Genomic DNA, 12116 nt, shown 5'->3' with positions numbered 1-12116 from the left:
TTTTTTCTGACCTCCTAGAAAAATAAGAACAATAAATTAAATATATACAAAGGAATAAGTGTATATATACAGGTGTGTTACATCTTGGATTGCCAGTGTGGCATTATAAGATAGGCTGCCGGGTCCGCTGAAGGCGGTGTCTCCCTTTATTGTGTTCGTTACATCGCTTATATACTCTCGATCAGCTGATCCCCTCAGTCAGCTGACATCGAAATAACAGCTGACTCATACCGTAACTTATATATATATATATGATTCTTATAAGGAAAGTACATTCGGAATGTTATCACATCCAGATTTTCCTCAGTTCTCAAACTTACCTCATTCATAGACACTTTTATTTTTGTGCGGTTATTAGTGATATTTAACCAAACTGTATCAATTATTGCTAAACAAGGATTGTTATAATGAAAAGTATATAGGAATAAATTACATACTGTAACCGGGGTTTCTCCTGGAGAGCGGAAGAATGCAGGTGTTTGTGCTGGGGAACCGAAATTTCCGGCAGCTCCTGCCTTTGGTGTCGATGCTTGGAAAGACTGTCCCCATTCAGGAGTTGGGCAGGGAGATCTACAAGGTGGGCGGCGTAACTTAGGTAATGGGGTCGGAGGGATTGGACCAGGACAAGGCAAAGGCGCAGCGCACGGAGAACACGGTTTTTGAGGAACGCATGGAGGTCGTGATGGGTAGGGTGCAGCTTGGTACGTGGACGGCTGTCGTGAGGTACTACCAGCGCGGCTCCTGGGGCAAGTTTTACACGTCTGTGTCTTCGGTGCAAGTTGGTGGCCATGTTTCCTCTGAAACAAGATAATAAGTAATTACATTTTTTTAAAAGTGTCATTGTTTACTTTTTCCTTATTTTAAATTGTCTTTAGCTAAAATAATAATATGATTGTTGCGGCCAACACATCGTTTAAAAAAAAAAAAAAAAAAAAAAAAAAAAAAAAAAAAAAAAAAAATAACGAAAGATAGATTGTGCAACATATGTTTTTTGTTGTGTTAAAAGCAGATGCTCTCTTTTGCTTTGTTTTTTATACTGTTAAAAATAAACTATACACCTTTGAGTCTCATTGTGTGCACACACATCGGCTGGCATATTTCATCAATCTACTAAGTCTTTATAGCCAGGCCATCTTCGCCAGCTTAACCATTTTCGTCTCGGCGGAAGGACTACGTCGGCTCAGCCTCCAAGAGGACGAAGCGGGCAGACGTACCTCTTTCACCTTCACGAGGACATAACCTACCCACAGCAGGGGCCTCATCAATCACCCATGGTGATGTTAAGACATTTTTTTTTCTCTTTTGTTCAATTTAATTTAATTTTGTAATAGTTTTAACTTGGGTTAAGTTCCTTTTACAGTTTATTATGTTCAATTATTTAAAATACAACAGCAAAGAAATTCGGCTATCATTTATTTTATTTTTACTATTCTTCACAGTTGGGCTTGTGACGATTCCTTTTTGAACCCCTACCCACCATAACAATAGGGAACAAACTTTTACACCCTCCCTATCTTCTATTACAGCGATTCATAAAGTGTGTGCCGTGGCTCCCCGGGGGCCATGAAATATCCAATTAAACAATTTGGTTCCATCAAAATTTACTTCTTTAGAAGAAGAATATGTTATTGATATAGGACGCCAATGAGAGTCTTGGCCGGAAAAAAAATCTCTTATCGACTAGTCTTGCGATAATGCTTTAAAGTTAAAATCTGGTAGCATTGAACTTTCTGATTGTTGGATATCAGTAGAAGAGGGATATCCACTACCCTACGGATATTAATTCCATTTGTAAAATCCTATTTGTGCGTGGCTGGGTTTTCGGTGGTCTTGGTAATAAAAAGTAAATATCGCTCGAAAATTATCGTTGAAAAAGAAATGTGGGACTTCATACCCAATTTTATTCCAAGATTTGAGAAGTCGTAAAGTGAACATCAAGCCCATCCATCCCATTAACAATTTTAATAATGTTAACCATCTATGGACGTTCAATAAATTGTTTGTGAATTTAAAATTTGTGTTTAATTAATTTTCTTAATTTTGTCCAGTTTCAATATGAATATTACCGAAACAGTTGAAATTAGATATTTTATATGATCTCAAGGAAAATAGAAAGTATCTGTTTTTAATTTTTCGCTGTTAAATAGGTAATCGCTAAGTTTTCCAATTTTCCAAGAAATTAAAAAATTAAGGAAAAAATCTGATGTATAAAGGGCACTGAGGAAAAAATCCGATTATTTAGGAAACCACAAACCGAAAAGGATTGGAAACCTCTGAACTAACCTAACCACATGCTGGATGTCCAGTCTCAATATGAATATCACCGAAACAGTTGAAATTAGATATTTTATATTATCCCAAGGAAAATAGTAAATATCTGTTTTTAATTTTTTGCTGCTAAATGCTTTTAAAAAGGAAAGTTTTCTAATTTTCCAAGAAAGCCAAAAAATTTAGAAAAAAAAAATGCTTAAAGGGCACCACGGAAAAAATGCGATTATTTAGGGAGCCGCAAACCGAAAAAGATTAGGAACCTCTGTTCTATTATATACATTGATATCTGAAGAAGCAATAATAATTATTACTTCATAAGACTCATGGATATGTCTACTAGGTTTGTTGATATTAGTAGGATTTACTTTACTTTGGTACGGTTTTTACACATTCCATTATAATTATTCAGCATTGTAATCTACTAGCTCACTCGGCAATGCGTCACTATTACTACATTTGAGGATGTTCATGGATTTAATGAGCACATTGGTTTATAGGGGCAAGGGTAGCCGTGTGGGCTAAGGCACGTGAAGCTGGTAATTAAAGTTAAGCAACATCGAGATGGTCAGTACTTGGATGGGTAACCGTCCGAAATGGCCAATCATATCGGAAAATTACGCTTCGCCCTAACTTCTCCCTCCGAGTTTGTGAGGCCTGTAACCTACTGGTGACAACGCACACCGACGAGGTCTAATGACACTTAATCGGGAATCGAAATGACGAGGAAGGGGGTACAAAAAAAAACTTAAAACTGTGGCTGGCACAAATTTACCCTATTTGTCGCCAACTAACCCCTAATTACTGTGAAGTTACCCCAATAGTCAAAGTGTTAAATCATTAATATTTACCATACGCGATCCAATAGGATTTTCATCAGGGCAGCATGGCAGGAGAGGAGTTTTCCGGGTCTAGAAACAAAGAGGTTATAAACAGTTTTTTAAAAAACGAAAACTTACATAAAAGATAAAATATTTTTATCAATAATCATATATCAAAAAAAAAAATCATAATGAAATCACTGAAATATTTTTTTATGTATAAGTTACCGACGCTGGAATTCTTTGCCTGAGTTTCTTAAATGTTTCATCAGCTCCAGTGCATTTCCCTGTTGGATAAAAACACTGTGTTACTGAGATGTAAATCACTAAAAACTCTGGAAGAGACACAAAATAATTTTTAATTTGCAAAGCCATTAAACCTGTGAACTACCGGAATGATAAATAGATCATCAGTCGTCGATCAGGACAGAAACTCACAAAAATCGCATGCCCGAGAACAAAATGCAGCAACTCTCCCATCAACAGTCTTAAAATAAAAGGCTTCAATCAGAGCTGAATCATTACTTCATATCATCCATACAAATTATCTATGTGTGTTTGTAAATGCATGAACAGGCACTTATAGGGGAGTGATGAACCGTCTTTAGTTGATGTGTCTTTTTGGACTCTTGATGTGAGGTGTCCTGCATTTTACCTTAGGAGTGTGATATATCTGGTTTTCTGTCCTAGTAATGTCTAAATTGACTAATCACCGACTGGTTTGGTTTTGTTTAGTGACGCAAAACATCATTGGTCATAAACGCTATTTATACCTTATTTAATTTTGCTTATATTTGTTTAATTTTATTTTATTTTTTAGATTTGTTTATTATTTTGTTTTTCTTTTTTTTTATTGTTATTATTATTTTTTCCGTTAAATTTATTATATTTTTGTTAGTAAACCTTTTGATTTTAAAAACTGAAACATTAATTCTATTGTTTTATCATCATCTCCGAGGGTTTTTGAAATATCTGGGTTTAATACTGAGCTATTGAGGTGTGATGTGAAATATGGCATTGTTGGAAAATATGACTAATTGTCAAATTTTTGTTTCAATACTGGCAGTTCGGAGACATTTCTTTTGAAATAAGATAGGAGTGGGTGAGCCTCGTGTGACCTATTCTCTGCCTGGTCATTACGACCTCCTCTCTACGGCATTTACGGCTCGGGTACCCCAGGGCTTGATATCCTTTTTAATAATTTTCAGTTTACTCCTTGAGCTTTCATTCCACAAAGATTGTCATTTATCTTGATTTCCTTTTCAAGGGGTTTGCTTATTTCTGATAAGAGTTAAAATTAAAATTACATTCATTTCACATTTTTTTTTTCATTTTTATTTATTTTCATACTCTGGTTAGTTGTTTACCGGTGGTTTAGAGACTTTAGGTTTTGTGATTTGAATCCACCAGTATTATTTTACAAATTAATTTTTTTTTAAATTTATTCAATGATATGTACAACTGTATTTACATAAAAATCCATTCAGTAAAGACGATGTAAGATCATAATGATTTGACACAGGCGTGTAGAGAAACTACACAGTGCTAGAACTCTAACAAATTTAAAAATAATAAATATCATATCCAGCATCATAGTAACGATGTAGTGCTAATATTTTATTGTTTACATTTTGAGATTGATTAGGCAGAACAAAAAAAAGGCGAGAAAATGTTTTTTATATAAATTCAGAAATTTGCTTATACTACCGCATTTCGCCTTCTCTGCACGTAGGTATTTTGATAGGTAACTGATTTGTTTTGTCATGAAAATAAAAATAAAACATTCTGGATCTTTTTATTTATAATCTTTAAATTTCTTTCTTGAGACTGGTAATTGTTTACTAAATAATTCAAAACACTATCCAAAATTATAGTCTCAAAACATTTATTTCATTCACACGTCCAACGTTTCGGCCAATTCGGCCATCTTCAGGGACAATCTCAAATTACTATGAGACATATCATCCAACCATTTAAAAAAAACTCCATACAGGCCATTCTGCCCAGGTCAAAACATTAATATCTAATATGTCAAAATTACATTAAAAATCACAGTCAAATTATTTCTCTTTTATCACTATTTATACACTTTTATTATAACGTTATAATAAAAGTGTATAAATAGTGATAAAAGAGAAATAATTTGACTGTGATTTTTAATGTAATTTTGACATATTAGATATTAATGTTTTGACCTGGGCAGAATGGCCTGTATGGAGTTTTTTTTAAATGGTTGGATGATATGTCTCATAGTAATTTGAGATTGTCCCTGAAGATGGCCGAATTGGCCGAAACGTTGGACGTGTGAATGAAATAAATGTTTTGAGACTATAATTTTGGATAGTGTTTTGAATTATTTAGTAAATTCTGGATCTTATTAAATGTATTAAGAATTAGAAAAGCCAAAACATAGTAAAGTAACTAATTTTTTTTAAAGGGAAAATTATGTCACATTTGTTTTCAGCGTGTTTTGAGACAACTAAGTACGAATTTTCATACACATAAATAATTATAATGAGGTGTAGATAGTTCACCGTAGATTTATAATAAAATAAATATTCTATTGTTTATTTAAGTTGTTATTTGCTGATCGCACCTCCCCCCCCACCAACTTCTCGAATCAATAAATAATTATAAATAGTTGAAATTTTTTTTGGAGGATATTTATTTTCTGTCCTGCTTCACGAAAAAAATTCATAACTCCCTCACATTTTTTTTTTTTTTTTAATGTGTTGTACTGAAATGTAACTATACTTAATTTCGACCTTGTATCATCAAGTTTCACTAAAGTCGATGATACAATGCACGTGATTCCCCTCTAGAAAGTTTCTTCGGAATTAAATTTTATTTTTTCCAGTACATGTTTAATACTGTATTTTTAAAAAAAAATATTATGATATAATTTTTCAGTGAAATGAAATGGTATTTTATAAAAATTTAATAAATAAAAATGCATTGGAGTTTGTAACTTGCTGAGAAAGAGCATGAACAACAGAAAAAAACGTTTTTCGTAAAGCTTTTAACATGTATAATAGAGTTATTGTATATCTGATGAAGGTTCCAGATCTTTTAGCTAGTATAGTTGTTTAAAAAATATATAATAAAATGATATAACTCAAGGATTATACCTTGTTCTGACTCAACGACGTAGGTTTGATATATAATTGTATCAGGACAAGCTTTGGCCTTAAGGAGGATTTGTAATAGTTGCAGTTCAGAACAATGGGGGTAACATGATTTGTATTGGCATATCTCATTTAAAGCTTTCCTCTCGTCTACGTTGTCTTCGTAACATTTACGAGCCACCTATTCGAAAAAAAAAATGCGATTATAGTTTATGTTCCGTAGACTTTAGAAATAATACTTTTAATTTTAATTGTCAACATTAAATGTCTTCGGAAATAAAATATTAATTTTTATCAGGTATACAATTCTAAATCATAAAAGCAGCAAACCATTATAAATTTAAAGCTGCTTGTCGGAAGTGTTGTAAATTGGATAAAATTTGACGTCTAAATAGACTTAATGGCAAAAGATATAATTTTTCAAAAACTTAAAAACTATTTATATTTTTTATGATGAGTTAATAGTTAAAGGTCGTGGATTTACATAATGAAATAAGATGTTGATCACATTCCTACACTATAATGCATGTTATTCATAACATATTTACTTATTATTGTCATATTTACTTTAATATAGTATTTTACTTAAGTATTTCATTAATTACATATATTTTCTTTATATTTTTTCCCCATAACTTTAATTGTAAATAATTATTATTAAATTAAAATATTCATATTTATTATTTTTTTTATTATATGACTTTTTATCCTAATTCCTTAACAATGTTACTTTTACTTACATATTTAATTACCTATATAAATATATTATTTGCCAATTCTTTCATTACTTTATTTTAAATAATTTTCATTTTTTACATAAGTGTACTAACAAGATTATTATTTATATTTTATTATCTGTTCTTTCATCTTACTTAATTTTAATATTACTCTTCCCATTCTCCATACTACCTTTACCTTCTTATCATTTTTAAAATATTCATGTTTTTCGACACTATTTATGTATCCATAATGTTAGTTATTTTATTTTTTCTTATTAGTCTGTACATCCTTTTGTTGTTTGGTTGTCTTGTTTTTTTAATCAATAAATTCAAAAAAATCAATCGGCCTGATGAAGGCTTGAAATTCTATCCGAAACGTTAACACTAATAAATAGGTTTTATACTTATTTGTGTTATTCACTGACCACACCCCAACCATCTTCTCATTATATATTTATATATTTTTATTTATTTTTTTGGTTAATATACACTACCATCACTATTACCTTATGTTGAACACTATTGTAAGTTGTAATATCTCTTCATGATAATATGGAATAGATAATAAAAAAAAAAAAAAAAAAAGGAAAATATATGTTTTAGACCCCTATTAATCCATAAGTTTTTGTAATCGTATTCGTGTGTTGAGAAACACAATTAAATGTTATAGATTTAAAAAGTTTTCTAGGATATATGATAGAATCAGGAGTGTTTTTTATTTTGTCCGTGGTTACACAACCTGTAGCAATGAGTTCGGCCTTGCAAGGTAGTACTGATAAGGATAAATATAATTGTAAACAAACGCTCATTTTCTATTTTTCTTGGAAACCCTTAATTATTTTTAAACTAAAATTAGGGATTACAAATGCTATAATAAGACTCAACGAGGTTAATTAAAATCTAATTATTTTTTAAAAAAATCAGTTTTTTGGTTAATTTGATATTTAAATTGAATTATAGAGTTAAAAGCTGCAACATTACATTTAACAACCATTCTAATACATCTTGATTTATTTAACACCCAATAAATTTAAAATTACTCAATAGTTTTCTAATTGCTAATTTCTGGTAATTGTATATTTATAGATTTATTATAAGCTCTAGAGAAATCAATGCAAATTTATTTTGGTACATATCTTCTTCTTGGTATCTGCTGACCGTATGAAGTAAATCGTAGGAAAATAGTCCGGGTGGCAATCAATGAAAGTATCAAGGTATGAGCTTAATGAAAAACAAGATACAATCATTCTAGGAATTGACAAAACTTTAAAACAAATATACAGAGAAAATACGAAAAAAAAAAAAATATATATATATATCTATATAAAATTTTTGTTTTGTTTAAAGGAATTTCAGGAAGAATACAAATTAACGATAAACACTTCGTTTACTATTCTGATACCTTTATTGACCCCCACCCAAACTATCTTCCTACAAAGCAAATTTAATTTAAATCCTATTTCCATTAGAATTCTTTATTAATTAACAAAATTAATAACACTAGATTAATAAGTACTTAGGTGATAAGATAACTTTTTAGAAATCTCACTTTCGCAGACTAAAAAATGAATTGCAATCAAAATGATTTAGAAATTACACTGTTTCAAGAAAATAAATCAAATAAGGATATTTTGTGCTATATTCAGGGTATTTTTGAAGCAATAATGTTTATGTATGTAACTTAAAAAAAAAATACCACCCCACCCTTAAATTATTGTAATTTAAATAATATATATTACTCACGTAATGCCTCCTGAGTTGTCCTAAGCTTTTGGCCTGAGACAAAATTTGTTGTTGATATGAAAGAACCTGAAAAATGAAAACAACAATTCAAGAAACATAACCTAAAGTTATTGTCACTTTATAATAAATAAAAATACTATTTTTTACATGATTTTGAAGAAAAACTTACTAAAAAATGTTATAAATGAAATAATCTAAATTCAATTACTGACTGGCGTTTTTTTTTTGTCCTTTTTTCTGAAGAAAATTTGGATGAACTGATTTAAATGAATTATTATTATTCTCATAAGACTATTATGACAAAAATATAATTTTATTGGCTGTTATTTTTTATATTTTATAATGAATGTTATTAAATTATGTAATATAATCTGTGGCTTGGCTCCAAAAGGGCCAATGCCGGTTTTTATTTTTCAAATTTTTTATTTTTTATACCGAATGTTTTCAATTTAGTCTTTAATTTTACAAAGACCAATTTCTAACCCCAATTTTAAATTGGTTATATTTTAGAGATTTAAAGGCTAACGTAGGTAATATTTTAAAGACTAAATTGATTATAACGATATAACTTTTATTATAACGGTATAATAAAACCATAAAAACTAAAAAAATTGACATGGGCCCTTTTAGAACTAAGCCTCATTTAGTAATGATAAAATAAAATCGAAAATTCTATTTAAAATTTTGGCCTATTTCTTAAAAATAACATAATTTTTAATGAGTTTATTTTATCTAGAAAAAAAAAATATTATGATTATGATTTTATATTAATAATGATCACGGGAAAAAAACATTCCTTAACACTCCACTAACCACAAAAATACAACTATGTAAGAATACACTTTTTTTTCAAATTTGTTGATTTGTAACAATTTTAGTTGTTTATATATCTATTTTTTTGATATTATAGTAGTGTTTCGACCTTTTTACTTTTGGCCATTTTCAAACTTTTTAATATAATATGAAGAGAATCACACTCCACCGCTAGATTTCTACCCAACTAAGTGTATGAGCCACTTTATGGGGCTGTGTGGACCCGAGAAGGCTCCCTAACTCACAGGGCTGACTCAGGGCTACAGTGAAACTAAAACAAATTATCTGCCACTGCCGGATTCGCACCTGAGTTCTTGAAAATTAAAGAAAACAACTTATTAATTTATTTAATGTGAACGTATTTGCAATATTGCCCGGTTGGTAGAAAGTTAAGGTTATATAGTATAATTATAGTTATAAGAGTATAATTATCATTATTCTTATTGGTGCGACAGACCGTGGAGGTCCAAGGCCTGGCGCGATGTGCTTAGGAAATACATCGCGCGTTTCATGACGTGGTTTTCATAGGGTGGGTTCGTCACTCCCACGGGGGGAGGCGATGAGTGAGTATTGTATAATTATATGTTTGAAAAAATCCCGGATAGGGCCGGGGACTCGAACTCGCAACCTTTGGGTTGGCGTACAGGCGCGTTATCACGCTTACGTCACCCCCTTATATTATCCATTATACCGGAAGGAGTATAATGGAGGGGGTAAACTGCTAGAGAAAGTGAAGACAAAAAGGCGGGGTTCTTGACGTGGCGGAGGAGTAGAGGAAAAGTACGAGCCAATCACTGGCTTAATTCTGTTTCAGTTTAGATTGTAATTCCTATTAACCTCAACTTTAACCTTCCTTTCGTGGGCGTGGTCTTTTTTGGCTTCACTTCTGCATTGAAAGAGAGTAAGGTTATACCACACCCCTTGTTAAAATCATGCTCATTGTTTTGTAGAACAAGTTTTCAGATTCCATCTATTGCTGTATTCTGTTTCTATTAAATACGTGTTTTATGTTCTTAAAAATTTCATTTATTTAGTAAGATACACGTCAATGTGACCAATACTTATTAACAGTAATGTATATTTCTTAAAAAATGAATTTTATTTGTAATATTATAAAATATAATTTACATGAGAAGCTACAATATAAAATGGCTAACATTATTTCCATGGAGCCAAGAAATCTAAGAAGTTAATTGCGGTGTAGAAGTAGAAAACAGCAAGAGTAAGAAAACAGGCAAAGGTAAAAGGATATATGTCGAAAATATATACATGTATAACATTGCAATTGTTCGAAATAAAATTAATTTAAAAAACTATATAATTATATTATTTTTGTACAATGTGTGTTTGATGAGGTACTGAGAATTTTTTTTTTTCTTGATCAATCTGAGTAATTGTTAATAATCGAAAAATGATTCAAACCAGAAAAAGAAGCAATAATAATAAAGCTGTTCATATTAAATTTTATTTTATTTTTTACTAGATGAAAAAACTTACTTAAAATTAACATTATTCTGAAGAAATAGACCAACATTTGGAAATAGTATTTTCGATTTTATATGAAGAGAATGCTTTTCATTCTGATTAGTAGTTAATTAATTAAAAAATTAAGCTTTCGGAGTTATTTTGATCACATATGATTCCGATATTAATAGATTAGCCTTTAATTGGAGATCAAGTTAAGTTATGACGACTTTACGCGTCATGTCTAAGTAAATTTACCTCGGAAGGTCTTCTTTGAGATTTGCGTGCGCAGACTGGTTCAGTCTCCTCCACCTTCATTATCTCGCACAGGTTAAAATTTCCTTCCGTCATTTTTGCCGAAAAAATACAGTCCCTCAGAAGTGCAAATGATTCCCAAAGCTCTTTCGACTCTTCCTTTCCGTCTTAAAGAAATTTTGAATGCTTTTGGGTCTCCGACAAAGTCGGAATAAAACAATGTTGTTTATTAGGTTAACATATGTTAAGGTTATTTGTATTTGCGAAATGAATGCCTAACGATAACGAAATAATTCAGATATAACAAAAATATTTATATATACATAAATAATATATTATAAAAAAGTCCGTAATATGAATCTGTAGATAGTCACATCATTTAAAAAGTCCTAAAAGCTCGAAATTTGAATAACATTTTAAGTTAGGTTATTGCCCTCCAGGTGCGATGCCTAATATCGATTTAGATATATTTCAAATAATTGGTATTGATACACAGATGTTCTAAATAATGTGTATGTATGTAAACCATTAAACATGGATTGAGGTGGTCAGTCTTGAAACATGGTAAATGATATAATGACAACTTTTACAACGTTAAATTACTTGTTAATTACAAAGTATAACATTCAAACAGGGACCACTCGCCATAACTTAATATCAACGTTATTCTAATGCGAAAACAAATTTTCCAAGGATTCTTTCAAGAATTCATGAATTCATCCTAATAAAAAGCGGTGATACTAAAAATTTATATTCATTAAAAATGTCTGTTACCATGCTTTACGACCGAGTGCCTTAATTATTTAAAATAAATACTTTTAATCGATAAATCAGCCACTCAAAGCAAAAGTGGTGTAAGTCATTACGTTCTCATTAAAACTAATTTTCAGAAATATATATATATATAT

The 12116-nt window shown here is 30.6% G+C and overlaps 1 protein-coding gene across 1 annotated transcript in view; it reads right to left on the bottom strand.

Annotated features, from left to right (window-relative positions):
- LOC106688100 (uncharacterized) overlaps positions 1-11629 on the bottom strand; it is a 15126-nt gene extending 3497 nt beyond the window's left edge. Inside the window, exons 1-6 of the mRNA XM_067045075.1 lie at positions 11212-11629; positions 8677-8742; positions 6218-6395; positions 3318-3376; positions 3120-3179; positions 434-797 (exon numbers count right to left, since the gene is read on the bottom strand). Of these exons, the coding sequence (XP_066901176.1) occupies positions 434-797; positions 3120-3179; positions 3318-3376; positions 6218-6395; positions 8677-8742; positions 11212-11304 (820 nt within the window). The 5' untranslated portion in view covers positions 11305-11629. The remainder of the gene's footprint in view (positions 1-433; positions 798-3119; positions 3180-3317; positions 3377-6217; positions 6396-8676; positions 8743-11211) is intronic.
- Between the last annotated feature and the right edge of the window lie 487 nt (positions 11630-12116).

This window comes from Halyomorpha halys, unplaced genomic scaffold, assembly GCF_000696795.3.
Source record: "Halyomorpha halys isolate HHAL.00 unplaced genomic scaffold, Hhal_1.1 Scaffold1052.1, whole genome shotgun sequence".
NCBI classification, from domain to species: domain Eukaryota; kingdom Metazoa; phylum Arthropoda; class Insecta; order Hemiptera; family Pentatomidae; genus Halyomorpha; species Halyomorpha halys.
The sequence above is the reverse complement of the archived record's forward strand: the minus strand, read 5'-3'. Positions and strand labels throughout refer to the sequence as shown.